Below are 17031 nucleotides of genomic sequence, written 5' to 3'. Positions count from 1 at the left end.
CGTGAAAGTGGCCCCATGCTCAACCGATGGCAAATGCTGCACGCTGTTCCATGTCTAGGTTTTAAGTGTGAACTGTTTTAGTTTTTTTAAGTCTTAGCATTAGGTAAATGTCTTACTAACACTAATATTAGTTCTTTAGAGTTGTAATGTTCTACTAACCATCTATGGACCCTGAGTCGGAAATAAATGATTTTTATTTATTATTTATTTATTATAGTAGCTTTGTACTTGTATCTTGTTTTTTTTTTATGCATGTTAATTATAAGATGTAATGTTTTGAAAAGAAGTGGCCCGCCGAGCTTCTTACCGGTCCCATAGTGAATACCCCCCTCCAACTGAGGGGGGACTGAAATCTTCTCGAGGCTGAGGCGTAGGGTTAGAGCCGACGTAGCTTTATTTGACGTTCATATGTGCATTGTGATATGCCTACTTGGAAAATAAATATTTCATTTCATTTCAAAAACGCATTGTATAGGCGATAGAACACACATAAGGAGGCGAAGTCTCTCCTTAGACTTAAGGGTCCAATACCGCCTGTGAGTTATTTTTCGTTGTCTATTATTTAATGGGAAAACCTTTCCTAAAAGTTCTGATACTCTGTTTATTCCAGATTATAGCGGCGCACATTTGCTATAGGATGTATAGCACAGTTGAAAGTTGATCTAGATATATTATTTTAGTGTAAGCTTATTCGAGCATCGGCAACTTTCTATTTTACGTCCACGTTACAAAAGAAGTAATTTACCTACGCGCAGGATACATGTACAAGAAGTAATGTTAAATATATTGTCATGGACATGGGACAAAAATCATATTGTGAAGTAGGTATGACAGTCTTTTAAAGGACCGATGCCCACGTCAAACGGCAGCCGCCTATCCGGCCCGTTTATTTTGGTTGATACAACCAGCCATCCGTATCCGTACCCTGGTGTTTATGGTGTACATGCTGTGTGCATGTAACATACATGTCTCGTACGTAGATAATATATTTGACGGCGGTTGGTAATTAAATCGAAAAGGTAATGTAACATAAGTAACACTACACCTGTATTTTAGGGAGTGACTACAAACTGTACTTACTTCTGACGCACATAAAACAGACAGATATTTACGCTGTTTCATGGATACTATAAAAAATATTGGCAAAACCTTTTGTGTCGAAGGGCATACATCTAAATCAACCCAAACAAGATGTTGTTTTACCTGAACGCCTCGATTTACGACCGAGGCTCATTCTATGCCGAATCACCAAACCTAAAATAAAAACCCGCGGATATTATTAAACCCCTTATAGAGGCAGTGCCACCCATATTACACTGGGGACACATATTAAACTGGGAACGCGATGAGTAGCGCGCTCGAGCCTCGTCTTGTCTCGGCTGATCGAATGAAAAGAGCAATGTAAAGAGTACAACAAGAATGTTTTGATAGAAATAACGCTTATATTGCGACACTGATGCGGTTTTAGACTAGCGGATGTAACGGAAGTCCTTATTTACGTACAGTCCTTTATAAAATCTACTTTGAGAGGCATGACGAAGGGATAACCGCTATAATAATAAGGGGCTTGGATTCTAAATATGTAATCGGAAGATTACTATTTTGTATTTAGGTACATTTTGTGGTATAAGCGAAAGGTTCTTGATGTTCTTATTATAACGTCCTTATTTACTGCACTGGGTTTTCGTTTCAAGCTTTCGAGTATAGTTAAAATAAAAGAAAAAAGCAAAAGTTTCAGTCCCGGCTGAGATTTCTAACTTCTGTGGCCTTTTTAGGGTTCCGTACCATAAAGATAATTTTTCATGACTAAGAACTTCCATTTTTAGGGTTCCGTAGTCAACTAACAACCCTTGTAGTTTCGCCATGTCTGTCTGTCCGTCCGTCCGCGGATAATCTTAATCTTAGTGACCGTTAGCACTAGAAAGCTGAAAAGTACCAATATGTATAAGTACTCGTATATTAATCACGCCGACAAAGTGGTAAAATAAAAAGTGTAAGAAAATGTTTTATTTGGGTACCCACCCCTTACACGTAAAGTGGGGAGTGATTTTTTTTCATTTCGTGTGATATCTAGGTGTATTGTTGGATAGGTATTTAAAAATGAATAGGGGTTTACGAAAATGATTTTTTGATATTGTTAATATTTTTGGAAATAGTCGCTTCCAAAGTATAAAAAAATGTGTCCGCCCCCTCTAACTTTTGAAATATAAGTTTTAAAAATATGAAAAAAATCACAAAAGTAGACCTTTATAAAGACTTTCTAGGAAAATCTTTTTGAACTTTGTAGGTTGAACAGTTTTTGAAAAATACGGGAAACTATGGAATCGTACACGGAGCGTCGCCCGACACGCTCTTGGCCGGTTTTTACTTCTCAGTATAAATAAAGATTTTAAAATTTCATCAGTTTAGATCTCTGTAGGACATCTTACTCAATAAGTATAGTTAATATCTAACGTTGTGGTTTAAGTACTTGTAAGTTTAGATTAGATTAGTTCAAAAGTGATTGCTCTACGCTGGAAATAGTTAGAGCAATAGTTTAAATAACTTTAAATGCCAAAAGTGAGTACTTACTTTGATCTGACTTAGAATAGAACCATTATTGTGTTTTATAACCTCATTGTTGTGATTAGATACTGAACAGTAATGGAATCGATTATATTCTCATTAAAAAAATGTGAAATATAAAAGTTATAATTTTCATCCACATTGTATCGGAATTGGTCTTCCATTTATTCTAGCCGGATTTTTTTGATCCCTTATTGAGAAGACGTGAAAATTATCTGACACCTAATTTTTGTTACGTTGTAGAAGTATTTGCCAAGTGCACTGACGGTGCTGCTCTCAATTTGTAGACTTTTCCAAGTTACGTCTTATAGAGTCAAATTAGTTTCTTAGTGGTTGTAGCACAAAATGATAGGACCGTAGTTCTAGCAGCTTATCATTGATGTTTGACTTTCCGTAAGACTACGTTCATGACGATCTGCGCCAATCCTTCACGAAACTCACCAATACTCAATATTCATACTTATTTCAAATACAAGGTACTTTAGAAGCTGGTATTGTGTGTTGTTGCTGACCTACTCAATTGCACACTGTATTTACAGTAACTGCAATATATTCTCCAGTTGTAAACATCGGTTCTCGTTTTATATGGGCTCGCTTCGCTGCAGAGGTCAAGAAATACAAACTAGTAAATATATTTCAGCCCCGTGCCGTGTTTCGTCTAATAATAGTAAGGTTCCTGGACAGGGCGCCTACAATAAGTCTCAAAGTCAGCAACATGGAACTTTAGTTAACTGTCAGAATGACTTCTCTTTTAGATAGCCATTTAGTCTGCCTGCATATTTAAGTAGTAAACTTAAACTTATGATAAGTATCTACTTTGGGAATGCATGTAGAACATTTTCTATTCATCTGCCTCTATTTAGATTGCTATTCGTGTCCATTTGTAATTACGGTTTGGAAGCTTGAAGAGCGAGCCTTTTTATTGAAACGGAGAAAATTTACGTATAAACTATTTAAGATACAGCGGGGCGAATCTCGACTGGGGGACAATTGTAACTGATCCATTTTTTCCATTATTACACTATGATGTTGAGTTCTACATGTATCCACTAAACACGCCTATCATATATAACCGGTGGACACTCTATTTAATAATGCAAACATTGTAAAACCGGCCAAGAGCGTGTCGGGCCACGCTCAGTGTAGGGTTCCGTAGTTTTTCGTATTTTTCTCAAAAACTACTGAACCGATCAAGTTCAAAACAATTTTCCTAGAAAGTCTTTATGAAGTTCTACTTTTGTGATTTTTTTCATATTTTTTAAACATATGGTTCAAAAGTTAGAGGGGGGGGGGGGGACGCACTTTTTTTTCCTTTAGGAGTGATTATTTCCGAAAATATTAATATTATCAAAAAACGATTTTAGTAAACCCGTATTCATTTTTAAATACCTATCCAACAATGTATCACACGTTGGGGTTGGAATGAAAAAAATATCAGTCCCCACTTTACATGTAGGGGGGGGTACCCTAATAAAACATTTTTTTCCACTTTTTATTTTTGCACTTTGTTGGCGTGATTGATATACATATTGGTACCAAATTTCAGCTTTCTAGTGCTTACGGTTACTGAGATTATCCGCGGACGGACGGACGGACGGACGGACAGACAGACATGGCGAAACTATAAGGGTTCCTAGTTGACTACGGAACCCTAAAAATGGATAAAATTGACCAGTTACATTTGCCCCCCAGTCGAGATTTGCCCCGCTGTACCTTACTGCGATGAATGCTCAAAGTTCCGCATTATGTTTTAGGGTTTCTAAGTATAATTCTAAAACATAATGAATGAAACCATGGGTCCCTCTTTATCTCCAGAGAACTAATCATATAAGTGTTAAAAATCGAAATAAGATGTCATATATTAAAGAAAAAATGACGAGCACCACCAGTGGTGAAGGCCGGATTCGAACCGGCGTCTTTTAGCAATCCGGGCCAAACGCCATCACCCCTAGGCCACCTCGCCACAGCGGAAGCCGTCGAAATTTCTCTTCTATATGTTATCTTTGTAAGACTAGGCGTCTTTGACCAACTCTAAGGGCAAGCAGTAGGTGCTTGCACCTCCTATACGAAACCTTTACAGGTTTGCGATATAGCTAGAGAGACTGGTGCTGCCATCTATACGCAACTATGGGAACAAATCAAATTATTTTAACAAATATTCTGATTTGTGTTTTTTATGTAGTCACACTACTATATATAAATTAAAAATCGAAATAAGATGTCATATATTAAAGAAAAAATATATTATATATTTGTTAAAATAATTTGATTTGTTCCCATAGTTGCGCATATAAGTGTTGTTAAATAAATCATCTTGGCTTAAAGACGGTCAGTCATACTAGTAATACACCTGTACCCGCGAAAATATTAACATTCTATTCATGAGCAGGAGGACGCATTAGGATGGGAGCGGTTTACCAGCCATCCTTTTAGTGGACTTATTGCTACTACTGCCTGCGAACTACACAGACTTAATAATTCACTCCATATTACACGTGTCAGACTGTCTTAAAACGTCCTCGAACAACATGCGGGAGTGCATATCTTAGTTTATTTATTCAATCAAGACGGACGTTATTTCAGAGTAGGTACCTACATAATTATTATTTAGAAACAGTGGTTTTATTTAAATTATATTATAATTTAAAATGACGAAAACGAGTTTTACTTGTTGTTTGTTTAAAGTTATTGAATAAAAATCTGACCTTTTTCAGTACTTTACTCGTAATGTTTACACCAAGTTTCATGTTATTCTCGATAAGATTCAAAATAGAAAAGTCAACAAAACGAGCACAGTATTTGTGCAATGTGCACTTAGCCCTTCTGGTGTTTCGAGTGTTCATGGACGTCGGTGAGCGCTTTCCATCAGGTAAACAGGTCACCTGATGGCCCGTTTGCCTCTCATCTCATAAAAAAAGTACCTATTTTGGCGAAACAAATTACATAATTTTAATATTATAATTTATAGAGTAGTATGTGTTGCGTACAGTAGTGTGTGTGTGTACCCTGTGTGGTGACGGGTTAAGAATTTCACCACCCCCTTTCTTCCCGTGGGTGTCGTAGAAGTCGACTGTGGGATATGGGTTAAATTGTGGCGTAGGCGAGAGGCTGGCAACCTGTCACTGCAATGGCACAATTTTGATTTCTATCAACCCCTTTTTGCCAAGAGTGGCACTGAAACTTTAGTAGTTCATGTGCTCTGCCTACCCCTTTATGGGATGCAGGCGTGATTGTATGTGTCATTAAAATTATACAAAAGTGAGAGCTTAACTTCGATTGTATTAAAGGTGAATTCGGCAGCTTTGTATTGGCAATTGTTATAAGTACTTTGCAACACCGAACGTCGTTGTGCGAGAAGAGAAAACGCAAACTTTCGGACAACAAATACATGTTTATTAACTCAACATGTTATTACATTTCCGTCGCATACAGAAAAGTCAGGCCTTTACTCGCAAAGAGGTCCACCAATAATATAATAATCATAGCGAAATATTGTACAATTAGTTATTAAATGTTAGTCAAAATATAAATAGAACCATTAGATGTGTAAGCTAATTGTAGACATATTTTTCTTAAAATTTTTAATAATTGTTATTTTTTTGTGTGGAATTAAAAGGCTTTTTATACAGAAAAGTCAAACGAAAAATACAGGCTGCTGTCTATATTGAAACAATATAAAAATTGTGTGTTGTTTTGAATTACTGACTTAAATTCAGTCAAGTAGGTACCTTTTCTTGACAAACTGCTGTGTGGTGTTGGTGTCATAGTGTGGTTGATTACTAATCAACCACAATAAACTCACTTACAAATACATTAGTGCTTAGTGCTTATGAGGAACTACCACGCATTTCTGAGGCTAATTTAAGGAATAAAATATCGGAATAAAATATATAATTTAAGGAATAAATCAATATATAAAATATGGGCACAGGAATACGCTGGATACCGATTCTTCGCAAAAAACGTAGGTGTATAATGATAGCCACAAATACTCGCTTCCACACGGCGGGGATAGAACAAGAACGAAACTCCCCAATCTCAATATGACAATGGGAAGGTGGGGAAAATCAGGAGCCGACATAGTGTGGTCACCCTACTTGATACATTTGTATGAGAAAAGTTATGTCTGAATATCTTTAAAACCAGACAACGAATATAAAATATTAGATGGTGGATATTTAGTAAAAATTTTACTAAATGTTGAAGTACTATCGAGTGTCTTAGGTGCTACAAATCGTAAGATATTTACATTTTTAACTTTCTCAAAACGTGTGGACTGAGTGAGCACTTACAAAAATTTATTATAAAAAAACCTGACACGTTAGTGGTTCGTTTTGTATTTTACAAATGCCCGAGCTTTTGATCCTATGTCCTTATATTTTTTTTTTTGTTTTGTTAACCCATTTCACTTTTACTAAACTATACACATATAATAGCGGTCTAAATCTTATGTTTTTCATCAAAATTCGGCTTTTCAAAAGTGTGAGGATTGAGTGAGCATAAGAAACTATTTGTAAAAAATTTAATACGTCACTAGGTGATCTAATATTTATAGAGGTAGGTTGGCCTATTTTTTACTAAATGTTAGTATATAAATATTATATGTTAAATGAATATATTCACTGTTTTCGTTGGTAGTTTGTGAGAACTGAGTGAGCACATGATAATGGCTGTATCTTTTGATTTATCTTTTTAGAAATTCAGAGATTCGTTTTACAATTGTTTTAGAACTTTTACTAAATGATTAGCATATTTTTTTTATTTTCGGAAGGTGCTCACTCAATCCACACACACACTAAAACTTTTATTAAAATCATAGAAAACCGCATCGCAGGACAGCTTGATCGCCACCAACCACCCGAACAAGCTGGATTCCGGCCTGGCTTGTCTACCACTGACCATCTGCATGCACTAAATCAAGTGATCGAGAAATGCACAGAGCACAAACTCCCCCTTTACCTCGCCTTTGTCGATTTTTCGAAAGCATTTGACAGTATATCGCACCATTCCATATTTAAAGCCCTAAGACAACAAAAAATAGCTCCAAATTATATAAAACTTCTGGAAACCATTTATTCAAATAGTACCGCCGCTATTAAGCTCCAGTCTTCTGGCCCGCCTTTCGATATACAAAGAGGAGTTAAACAGGGAGATCCGCTATCGCCGAAGCTTTTCACCAGCACTTTAGAGCACGTTTTCCAAAAACTTATGCCGCGTTGGGAGGAGAAGGGCTTATCTGTCGGCGAAAGGAGGCTAACCAACCTCCGGTTTGCTGACGATATAGTCTTGTTTTCCTCAACTTCATCCGAGTTACGTCACATGCTAGAAGACTTTAGCAACGCAAGCCTCGAGATTGGACTGAAGATGAATATGTCAAAGACTAAGGTCATGACTAAACAGCACAAATCGTAGGATTGAGATAAAAGGAGAACACATCGCATATGTCCATGAATACCTTTACTTAGGCCAAATAGTCTCTTTCCAGGCGCGACAAGACAAAGAAGTTCAAAGACGCACTGAAAACGCCTGGAAGAGCTATTGGTCAATGAAACACCTAATGAAAGGAGACCTACCTCTGTTACTCAAACGTAGGCTCATGGACATGTGCGTACTTCCAGTTCTCACCTACGGTGCTCAAACCTGGTCTTTGACGAAAGCTCAGAAGTCCAAACTTGGGGTTTGCCAGAGAGCTATGGAGCGCAGCATATTAGGTGTGAAATTAAGGGATAGGATCCGGAACATCACGCTGCGCTCTAAGACTCAAATAATAGACGTAGCTCGGAAAGCGGCTAAGTTGAAGTGGGACTGGGCTGGCCATGTATGCCGAATGCCGGACGACTTGTGGGCCAAGATAACCACGGAGTGGGAGCCCCACGAATCAAACCGGGGATCCGGCAGACCACACCGGCGATGGCGGGATAACCTCGACTCATTTTTGATTGGATGGCCAGAAATAGCACTAGACAGAGAAGATTGGAAAAAGAGGGGGGAGGCCTTTGCCCAGCAGTGGGACACAGTAGGCTCTGAATAATAATAAATACATATCGTCACTACTTTAAAAAAAACTAGTATCTTCGTCTTTCAATGAAAAGAAAATTGTAGTAAGTATGTATGGAATGCATATAGACTTACTGCGTTTTAACTTTGAGGAACAGCATGAGATACGACATTTTTTAAAAGTAGTGACGATATGTATGTATATATACATCAATGATATCTTTAAAATATATCAAAGACAGGAAAAGTTACGTTCGTGCCAAAAGGAAAATGTAAGTCATAATGAAGGTTCCATACCTGGGGAAGAAATGCTGCTCGTTATGGGCAATTTTTCGTCGAAGATACAGGAAGAGGGACCCTAAATTCCACTTGTAGGTGAAGACGGACCCGACACGGAGCAGACCTGAGAAAAGAAGGGAAAACTGGATGTCTGAATGGATTTTAATGTCACCTTTTATTGTTTATATGATACATAAACTTTTTGTAAATGTTTTGTGGATGTCTTAAAGGACTAAACTACCCATACGAAGCCGAGCTGGGTTGCTAGTAAAATTAACACGTTTTTATTTCCTACATGCCACCTACGTGTTATTTTCTTTATATATGTACCTATAGTCGACACACTTTGTAAGAACCTTGGGCGTGACCAATGGGCCGTACCGAAAGGTTTCCCAAAATTTCGGGACCGGTATGTATTAAGCGATCAACTTTTCTCATCATAATACGCGGCTCTTGTCAACTCGGCAGCCGTATGCTGCCGCCGCTTAATTTAATTAATAAATCTTACAAGTTCAACCACTCAGGCTCCATTTTCATTTCTTGGTTTATCAAACATTTCATAAAGAATTAATACATATTTTGTTTACGAAACACGGGACGAGTATTTAATACTTAGTACATTTCACCCAAGTTTCTAGCCTAAGAATATATTCTAAGCGTATCCTACATATTAGATTGATAGATAGATTTGTTTGATTGTTTGATAGATTGATTGAACCCCACGGTAAGCTCAAGAAGGCTTGTATTGTGGGTACTCAGACAACGATATATATAATATACAAATACTTATACATACATAGAAAACGTCCATGACTCAGGAACAAATATCTGTGCTCATCACACAAATAAATGCCCTTACCGGGATTCGAACCCAGGACCGCGAATCAGCAGGCAGGAACACTACCAACTGAGCCAGACCGGTAGTTTAATATAAAAAAGTTAAATAAGTAGTAAGTATAGAGAAAAGTAAGTTATATAGGTTGACATACGGTCAATGATGTTATGTTACGCATCAAATATTAATGGTAGCGACAGTCGTTGGACTCGATAAGATTCAACATAGAAAAGTCAACAAAACGAGCACAGTATTTGTGCAATGTGCACTTAGCCCTTCTGGTGTTTCGAGTGTTCATGGACGTCGGTGAGCGCTTTCCATCAGGTAAACAGGTCACCTGATGGCCCGTTTGCCTCTCATCTCATAAAAAAAGTACCTATTTTGGCGAAACAAATTACATAATTTTAATATTATAATTTATAGAGTAGTATGTGTTGCGTACAGTAGTGTGTGTGTGTACCCTGTGTGGTGACGGGTTAAGAATTTCATCACCCCCTTTCTTCCCGTGGGTGTCGTAAAATTCGACTGTGGGATATGGGTTAAATAGTGGCGTAGGCGTGAGGCCGGCAACCTGTCACTGCAATGTCACAATTTCATTTTATTTCAACCCCTTGTTTGCCAAGAGTGGCACTGAAACTTAAGTAGTTTTAATGTGCTCTGCCTACCCCTTTACTATGTAAAATGTATATATACATATATGTAGTATGTGTCGAGTTTTAATCGACTAAGAAAACGGATAAACAGAGCGACGCTACTCAACAATTAGGAAAAACGCTAGTAGATTGTTTGACCAACAGCCAACAGGTGCCCTTTTAGCAAATCCTGTAAGTACATCCAACGATATACCTAATATACCTATAAACACTATCTTTTAAGCTATCTCGTATAAAGTGGTTCAATTAGCGTAGAAACCTTCTTTTTCGGTCGGGACGGGACGAGTCCATTAATCGGATTACTATCAATTCGCTAGATGCTTTTTAGTTCCAAGGTTTCGGATAAAGAATCCGTAAACGTAAAGTAAGTGATACATAGTTAATGCCCGGGAAACAATTATTATGTAACAGCTGCTTACAATACCGACCGACATGTGGACGTTTACCTACATTACATGTATAGCTTATTCTAGTTCGTTGCATTATTTAGTGGGAAACTCATGTCCGAGTCCGACATACTGGAGCCAGGATAACTTCTTCATCTGTTATTGTAAAGCATCAGTTCTAATGCACCACATCTCCTTATGGATTCTGGGAGGCATAATCCGAATAATCCCTTTATGAGTTTTCCAGTAAATAGTTAAGCTCGAAAAAATTAATAACATATGAATAATATGAATATAGTTCCTATTATAAAGCTTTTTGCGCGATAATTTAATATTCAAGTACCTATAATATGTTTCGAAAATTAAGCATTTTGCAGTTTTAAATAAAAGTAATGCACAAACCTATGCAGACAAATATTTATACATATTTTCCGAGTATTGAAAATGTTACCTCTATTTTCCATCTGCCCCTGCAGATTTCCACAAAATAGCAATTTTACAATTGAAAATCGACTCGTAGGATTTATATGTCATTAATTCGATTTCTTGACGCAAATTAGACTTGTTTAAATGGAACGTAAGTACTAGTATTTGGTACCAGGGTGGCTGTTTGGTATAAGGTATAGCGGGGCAAATCTCGACTGCGGGACAATTGTAACTAATCCATTTTTTCCGTTATTACACTATGATGTTGAGTTCTACATGTATCCACTGAACACGCCCTACCATATTACTCGTATAACCGTTGGACACTCCATTTAATAATGCAAACTTTGTAAAACATGGTAAAAATGGACCCGTTACATTTGCCCCCCAGTGGAGATTTGCCCCGCGTTTTGTGATATCTTCAAATAAAGACTAATTAATTAATAAGCACATTAATTTATTAAAAGTTATAAATCTCAGTCGGCCACTAAGAAGGAGATATCATTACTTGCGGTCACTTAGAATGCGTTCCCACAGGTAGGTTCAGGGTTCGATCCCGAGACCCGTTCGGAATCGGCATGCCAAACCGATGCCATAATTATGCGCACTTTACGACTAAATAAATAATGATATAGAAATTTATTTCAGTTTTGTACATTTTTTACATAACATAATAAATTATATAAATTCTTTGTAACTTCATCATTTCACGAACTTCACACGTCAAACTTCGTTTACGAACTTTCAAACATCAAATTTACTTTTACCCTTTAATATTCTCTATCTAAGTTTACTGTTAGCCACAGACTCCCCATGTATTGATGTGAACCGTATATCCCACGAGTACCACTCAGAGGGTACGTTATATAACATCTCGATTTAATCATGTACGTACATGGAATCGGATTTCCCTGGACGTCGCGTCTCACAATGTTGACAGCATGGACCAATAATATAGACGACTTTGTGACTCGGAATTTCTTATCGATTCGGATGCTATCACATTTTTGCAGTTGTATCTGCCTTGGTGTATATTTAGATTTAATTTGGTTTTCATTGGTGTGTAAAAATGTTGTACTTTTTCATTAAATTATTTTGAAAATTAAATGGCAGTTAAATAGTATTGGAGTCTGTACACTTGTACAGTCTAGATGTAGCGTCAAAAGTCAATAGCGTCTGTATAGGGAGGGTCGAAATGCGTCACATTCCAGTAAGGTGTCAATACGCCAGTACAACAGGCGGCCCGAAATGTAGCCCAGGACGAACGCCCCGAGTGCCAGTAAATATCTCAAATTCATCAGCGTGCCGTTGTGGCAAATATTTGCTGGAATTTTAATTAAAACCGCTGTTTTTAATAGCCGTACAAACGTTGTATATTAAAAACCGGCCAAGAGCGTGTCGGGCCACGCTCAGTGTAGGGTTCCGTAGTTTTCCGTATTTTTCTCAAAAACTACTGAACCTATCAAGTTCAAAATACTTTTCCTAGAAAGTCTTTATAAATTTCTACTTTTGTGATTTTTTTCATATTTTTTAAACATATGGTTCAAAAGTTAGGGGGGGGGGACGCACTTTTTCTTCCTTTAGGAGCGATTATTTCCGAAAATATTAATATTATCAAAAAACAATCTGAGTAAACCCTCATTCATTTTTAAATACCTATCCAACAATATATCACACGTTGGGGTTGGAATGAAAAAAAATATCAGCCCCCACTTTACATGTAGGGGGGGTACCCTAATAAAACATTTTTTTCCATTTTTTATTTTTGCACTTTGTTGGCGTGATTGATTTTTTTTTTTTTTTTTATGAAATAGGCAGCAAACGAGCAGACGAGCCGCCTGATGGAAAGCAGTCATCGCCGCCCATGGACATAAGCAACATCAGGGGAGTCACCTATGCGTTGCCGACCTTATATATATTGGTACCAAATTTCAGCTTTCTAGTGCTTATGGTTACTGAGATTATCCGCAGACGGACAGACGGACGGACGGACAGACAGACATGGCGAAACTATAAGGGTTTCTAGTTGACTACGGAACCCTAATAAAAACGTATAATGAAGGAACTATTGCTAAAAACTTTAATTAATGTAGGTACATATTATAATTTGTAGTCACATCTAGTGGTAGTGCGTGTTAAAGTTCGTTTGTTTTAAATGGTTTATAATTTTAGTGGACGGCCTCTGCTTCATACGAACGCAATTCACACTTTCAAACGGCAATACGTTGGATACGTAAGGTATAGCACGTGGAATGTTATTGACAGTTGACACGACAATCAGTGGGTGCGCACGCGGAGATCGGTGCAGTTGCCAAAGCATCGGGTGGGCGGGAACTGACAATATCGGGACTGCCAATCAGCATTAGCACGACTCCTTTACGCACATAGTCAATAGGTAATGAGAATACTTACAGTTTAGGCCGAGGTCGTGGTAAGTGAAGATAGCGGGCTTGCGCGGGCGCCCTGCACAGCTACTAGGATGTCCCCACGGCCGCAGCGCACGCAGACCTCGAGTCTGTGCAGCCCGCGTCGCCGAAGCAGCAGACGGGAATTGTCACAATCAGCGCGACACCTTCACGCACATAGCCAATAGCAGGTAACGAGAATACTTACAGTTTAGGCCAAGGTCGTGGTACGTGAAGATGGCGGGCTTGCTGCGGTCGCCCTGCACGGCGACGAGTATGTCCCCGCGGTCGGTGCGCACGCGGACCTCGGTGCAGCCCGCGTCGCCGAAGCAGCGGGCGGTCGGGAACTGCAGCTGGATGTTCTTCAGCTCGATGTCGTCCATGCTGTCCAGCGGCGCCACGCTGCGGGGATAGAGACGTTAGTGTCGTCCTTAGATGTAAGATTGTCATATAACGTAGTAGATTAATGTAATAAATAACCTTTGAGAAGGTTATTTTGAGAATCTGAGCATTACATTTTTCTGGAATTTTAATTATCTTATAGCAACACACAACACACACGAGCTACGGGTTAAGTGAGTTTTTTTTGTGGGGTTTGAGAGATCCAGTAGATAAGTTTACTAAGAACAACCTAGCACATACTCAAAGTCTAGCATTACTTTACCTACTACTTCTACTCTGAGGAGCATGAACTCAACCCATGTCTGACTTTGATATGAATAAGCTCATCACATTTTTTTAAATTGAGATTTCCGTAAAATATTATCTGCGTTACGCAGGTGGGCGCATAATTTGTACGATACGATACGATTAAATTGTACGAAAATAAGCTGGTAATACTCAAAATATTTAGGTACATGTAAGTATAAGTATAAACATCCAAATGAGAGCCTATGGGATGAGACCGAAGTGGTGTTTGTAGAGTTTGTGAAGTTGGGGTTTGTAGAGTTAGAAGCTTGGCTCTACATGAACTTTTTGTGAGGCCAGCCTTATGGCATCGTCTTGGCAACATTTTACATGAGAATGTTTTGATGGGATCTTACGTTATACATATTTATACCGTATATAAAGTAAAGGGTCGTCGTTCAATCGCTTTCAATCAAAGAATTTTTAAAACCCTACAGCGTTACTGAAATAATAGACAAACAAAAACAGCTTAAAAAAAACCGGCCAAGAGCGTGTCGGGCCACGCTCAGTGTAGGGTTCCGTAGTTTTCCGTATTTTTCTCAAAAACTACTGAACCTATCAAGTTCAAAATAATTTTCCTAGAAAGTCTTTATAAAGTTGTACTGTTGTGATTTTTGAAGGGGGGGGGGGGGGGGCTCAACAGACAAAATACCCTAACAAATATAGACAATAGGTTGATGAATTAAGAGTATTTTGCCACTCAATTTTACAAAATATCTTCAACAGGTAAGCAACAAAAGACGTCCCATGAAGGGTCGAGAAACAAATCCGGAGGACGATGTCTTTTTAATATAGCGCGAGCAAAAATACTTCACATTTTAAATAAAGCTACATACAACTGAGACCTTGTCAAACTAAACTATTCATTTGTAGTTTCACTGTGTTTACGGAGAAAGGACAAACAAAACGACTTCGTATTTTAAATTACTAAACGCATATTTCATTTATTTATTTACTGGTCAGTTGGCCTTTGCCCAGCAGTGGGACACAATAGGCTCATAATATATATATATATATATATATATATATATATATATATATATATATAAACGCATATTTGTAAGCTACAAAACTAGTAGGAGAAGTATGTAGGCGCAGTATGTTCCTACGTTATTTTAAGTGATGCCGCTTGGTACGACTGAATAGTGACTTAATAATAAGCTGATATTACTTAATGTTCTAGCCGCGTAGTTAATTATTGATAAGTGTGAGTCAATATTAAATGTACTTTCCCAAGAAAGTGAATAAAAAATTGCTCATCGAATCATTTTTGCTAAATCAACTAGCCGAGATTTCAAACATTACCTTATACTTAAAGTAACATTAAATAGAGGCTGACACGTGTAACTTAAATCCTAGAAAGATAAGATATAATGAAATCTCGATGAAACTTAGAACTACTTCAGCGGGAGGGCCGCATGCAAGTAAAGAACCGGCGCCTAAAAGCGATATCACGTCACTAAAAGGACCCGACTTCCGATCTTCACAATCAGATACAGAGATCCTGAACTAATGACGCTGGTAAAACCTTTAGGAGATGCCGTGTTTGTTTGCATTTCTATAAGGTTTTTTTTAAATATAGTTTCAATATTAGTTGCAACCGAAAGGGGCGAAGAAGTTAATGTGTGAAATACAAGTTCCAAGATTATAAATTTGCAAAGAGTGGTGCCTAAGTATTTTGTTTAAACGTGTTATACAATATATCGTTAATAAACTTTCTCTAAAGGCACTAAAAAAATCTGAACTGCATTGCTGTCTACTTAGAAATATTGTAGTCTCAGAGAAAAATGAGTCATAATACTCAATTAACCTCATTGCGCTTTCGAGCTAGAAGCAAAAGATTGAATATTTAATTCACATTAATTATAGTAATTGAATTTCCGAAGTGGAGATTATCTTGGAAAGGGCAAGCTTTCATTAACATTATGGATCTAAGCAGAAGAAATTATGGGCTATTTAATTAGAAAAGGCAAAAGGAGTCTTAAATAAGAAAATATTGTGAAAGCTGTCTATGAAATATGCGAATAATTTATAAATGGTCTATCCTCGTCCTGCCCACCACATTCAGTTTGAGCCATTGAAATTTAAACCAAACAATTTGTAGATATGATAGATTTTCCTGTTTTTTGATTTAAGTAAAAAAAAATTCTCATTAAGTAGGTATACCTATTATTAGCTTATACGTACGTTTTATTCATAACTTGCAAAAATAGAATATTTCCCGTAAAAATCATATCGGGTATATGACGAGGTAAGTAGTAACTTTTCTATTTTTTTCCAATTTTGCAGCAGCAATTTTCACTGCCAACTAGTCCGCCACGAACACAACTGCACATTACCTACTCATAGTCCGAAAACTACACGATCATGGTCCGTTAGAAGCAGCTCAAAGGCGCTTGTCTAAGCGCTCCAAGCACGCCGATAAGCGGGTTAGAAGCTCAGCAGGAAAACCGAGTCAAACGTACAAACACCGAATAATACTGGCTGGATACAGGCGAATGTCATATTATTTATTTCTTAAAAAGAGACGTTTGAGTTCCTTTATAAGACGCTAGCTAGTAACACTTCGGTCAACAAATAAGTATAAAACTATAATATAAGTAGGTGGCACTGGCGGGTCCAAGTCCATATTGGCTCATATAAAATTATTTGTTATAAAATTATTGTTTATACCGATTTGTGCTCCGAATGATCATTTCTCATAATTTTACTTATCATAATTTTGTTTCATTATTATCAATAGTACTACTATCACTGTTCATAATAATCATTTAGTCGAAAATTTTTAATCATAAATT

The 17031-nt window shown here is 37.5% G+C and overlaps 1 protein-coding gene across 3 annotated transcripts in view; it reads right to left on the bottom strand.

Annotated features, from left to right (window-relative positions):
• LOC125240890 (protein NDRG3) overlaps positions 1–17031 on the bottom strand; it is a 112330-nt gene that overhangs the window by 57639 nt on the left and 37660 nt on the right. For all 3 annotated transcript variants that reach the window (XM_048149043.1, XM_048149045.1, XM_048149044.1), the window contains one exon: positions 13755–13948. In XM_048149043.1, the coding sequence (XP_048005000.1) occupies positions 13755–13948 (194 nt within the window). The remainder of the gene's footprint in view (positions 1–13754; positions 13949–17031) is intronic.

The sequence above is a fragment of the Leguminivora glycinivorella genome, chromosome Z (genome assembly GCF_023078275.1).
Source record: "Leguminivora glycinivorella isolate SPB_JAAS2020 chromosome Z, LegGlyc_1.1, whole genome shotgun sequence".
NCBI lineage: Eukaryota > Metazoa > Arthropoda > Insecta > Lepidoptera > Tortricidae > Leguminivora > Leguminivora glycinivorella.
This window is presented reverse-complemented; position numbering and strand designations above follow the sequence as displayed.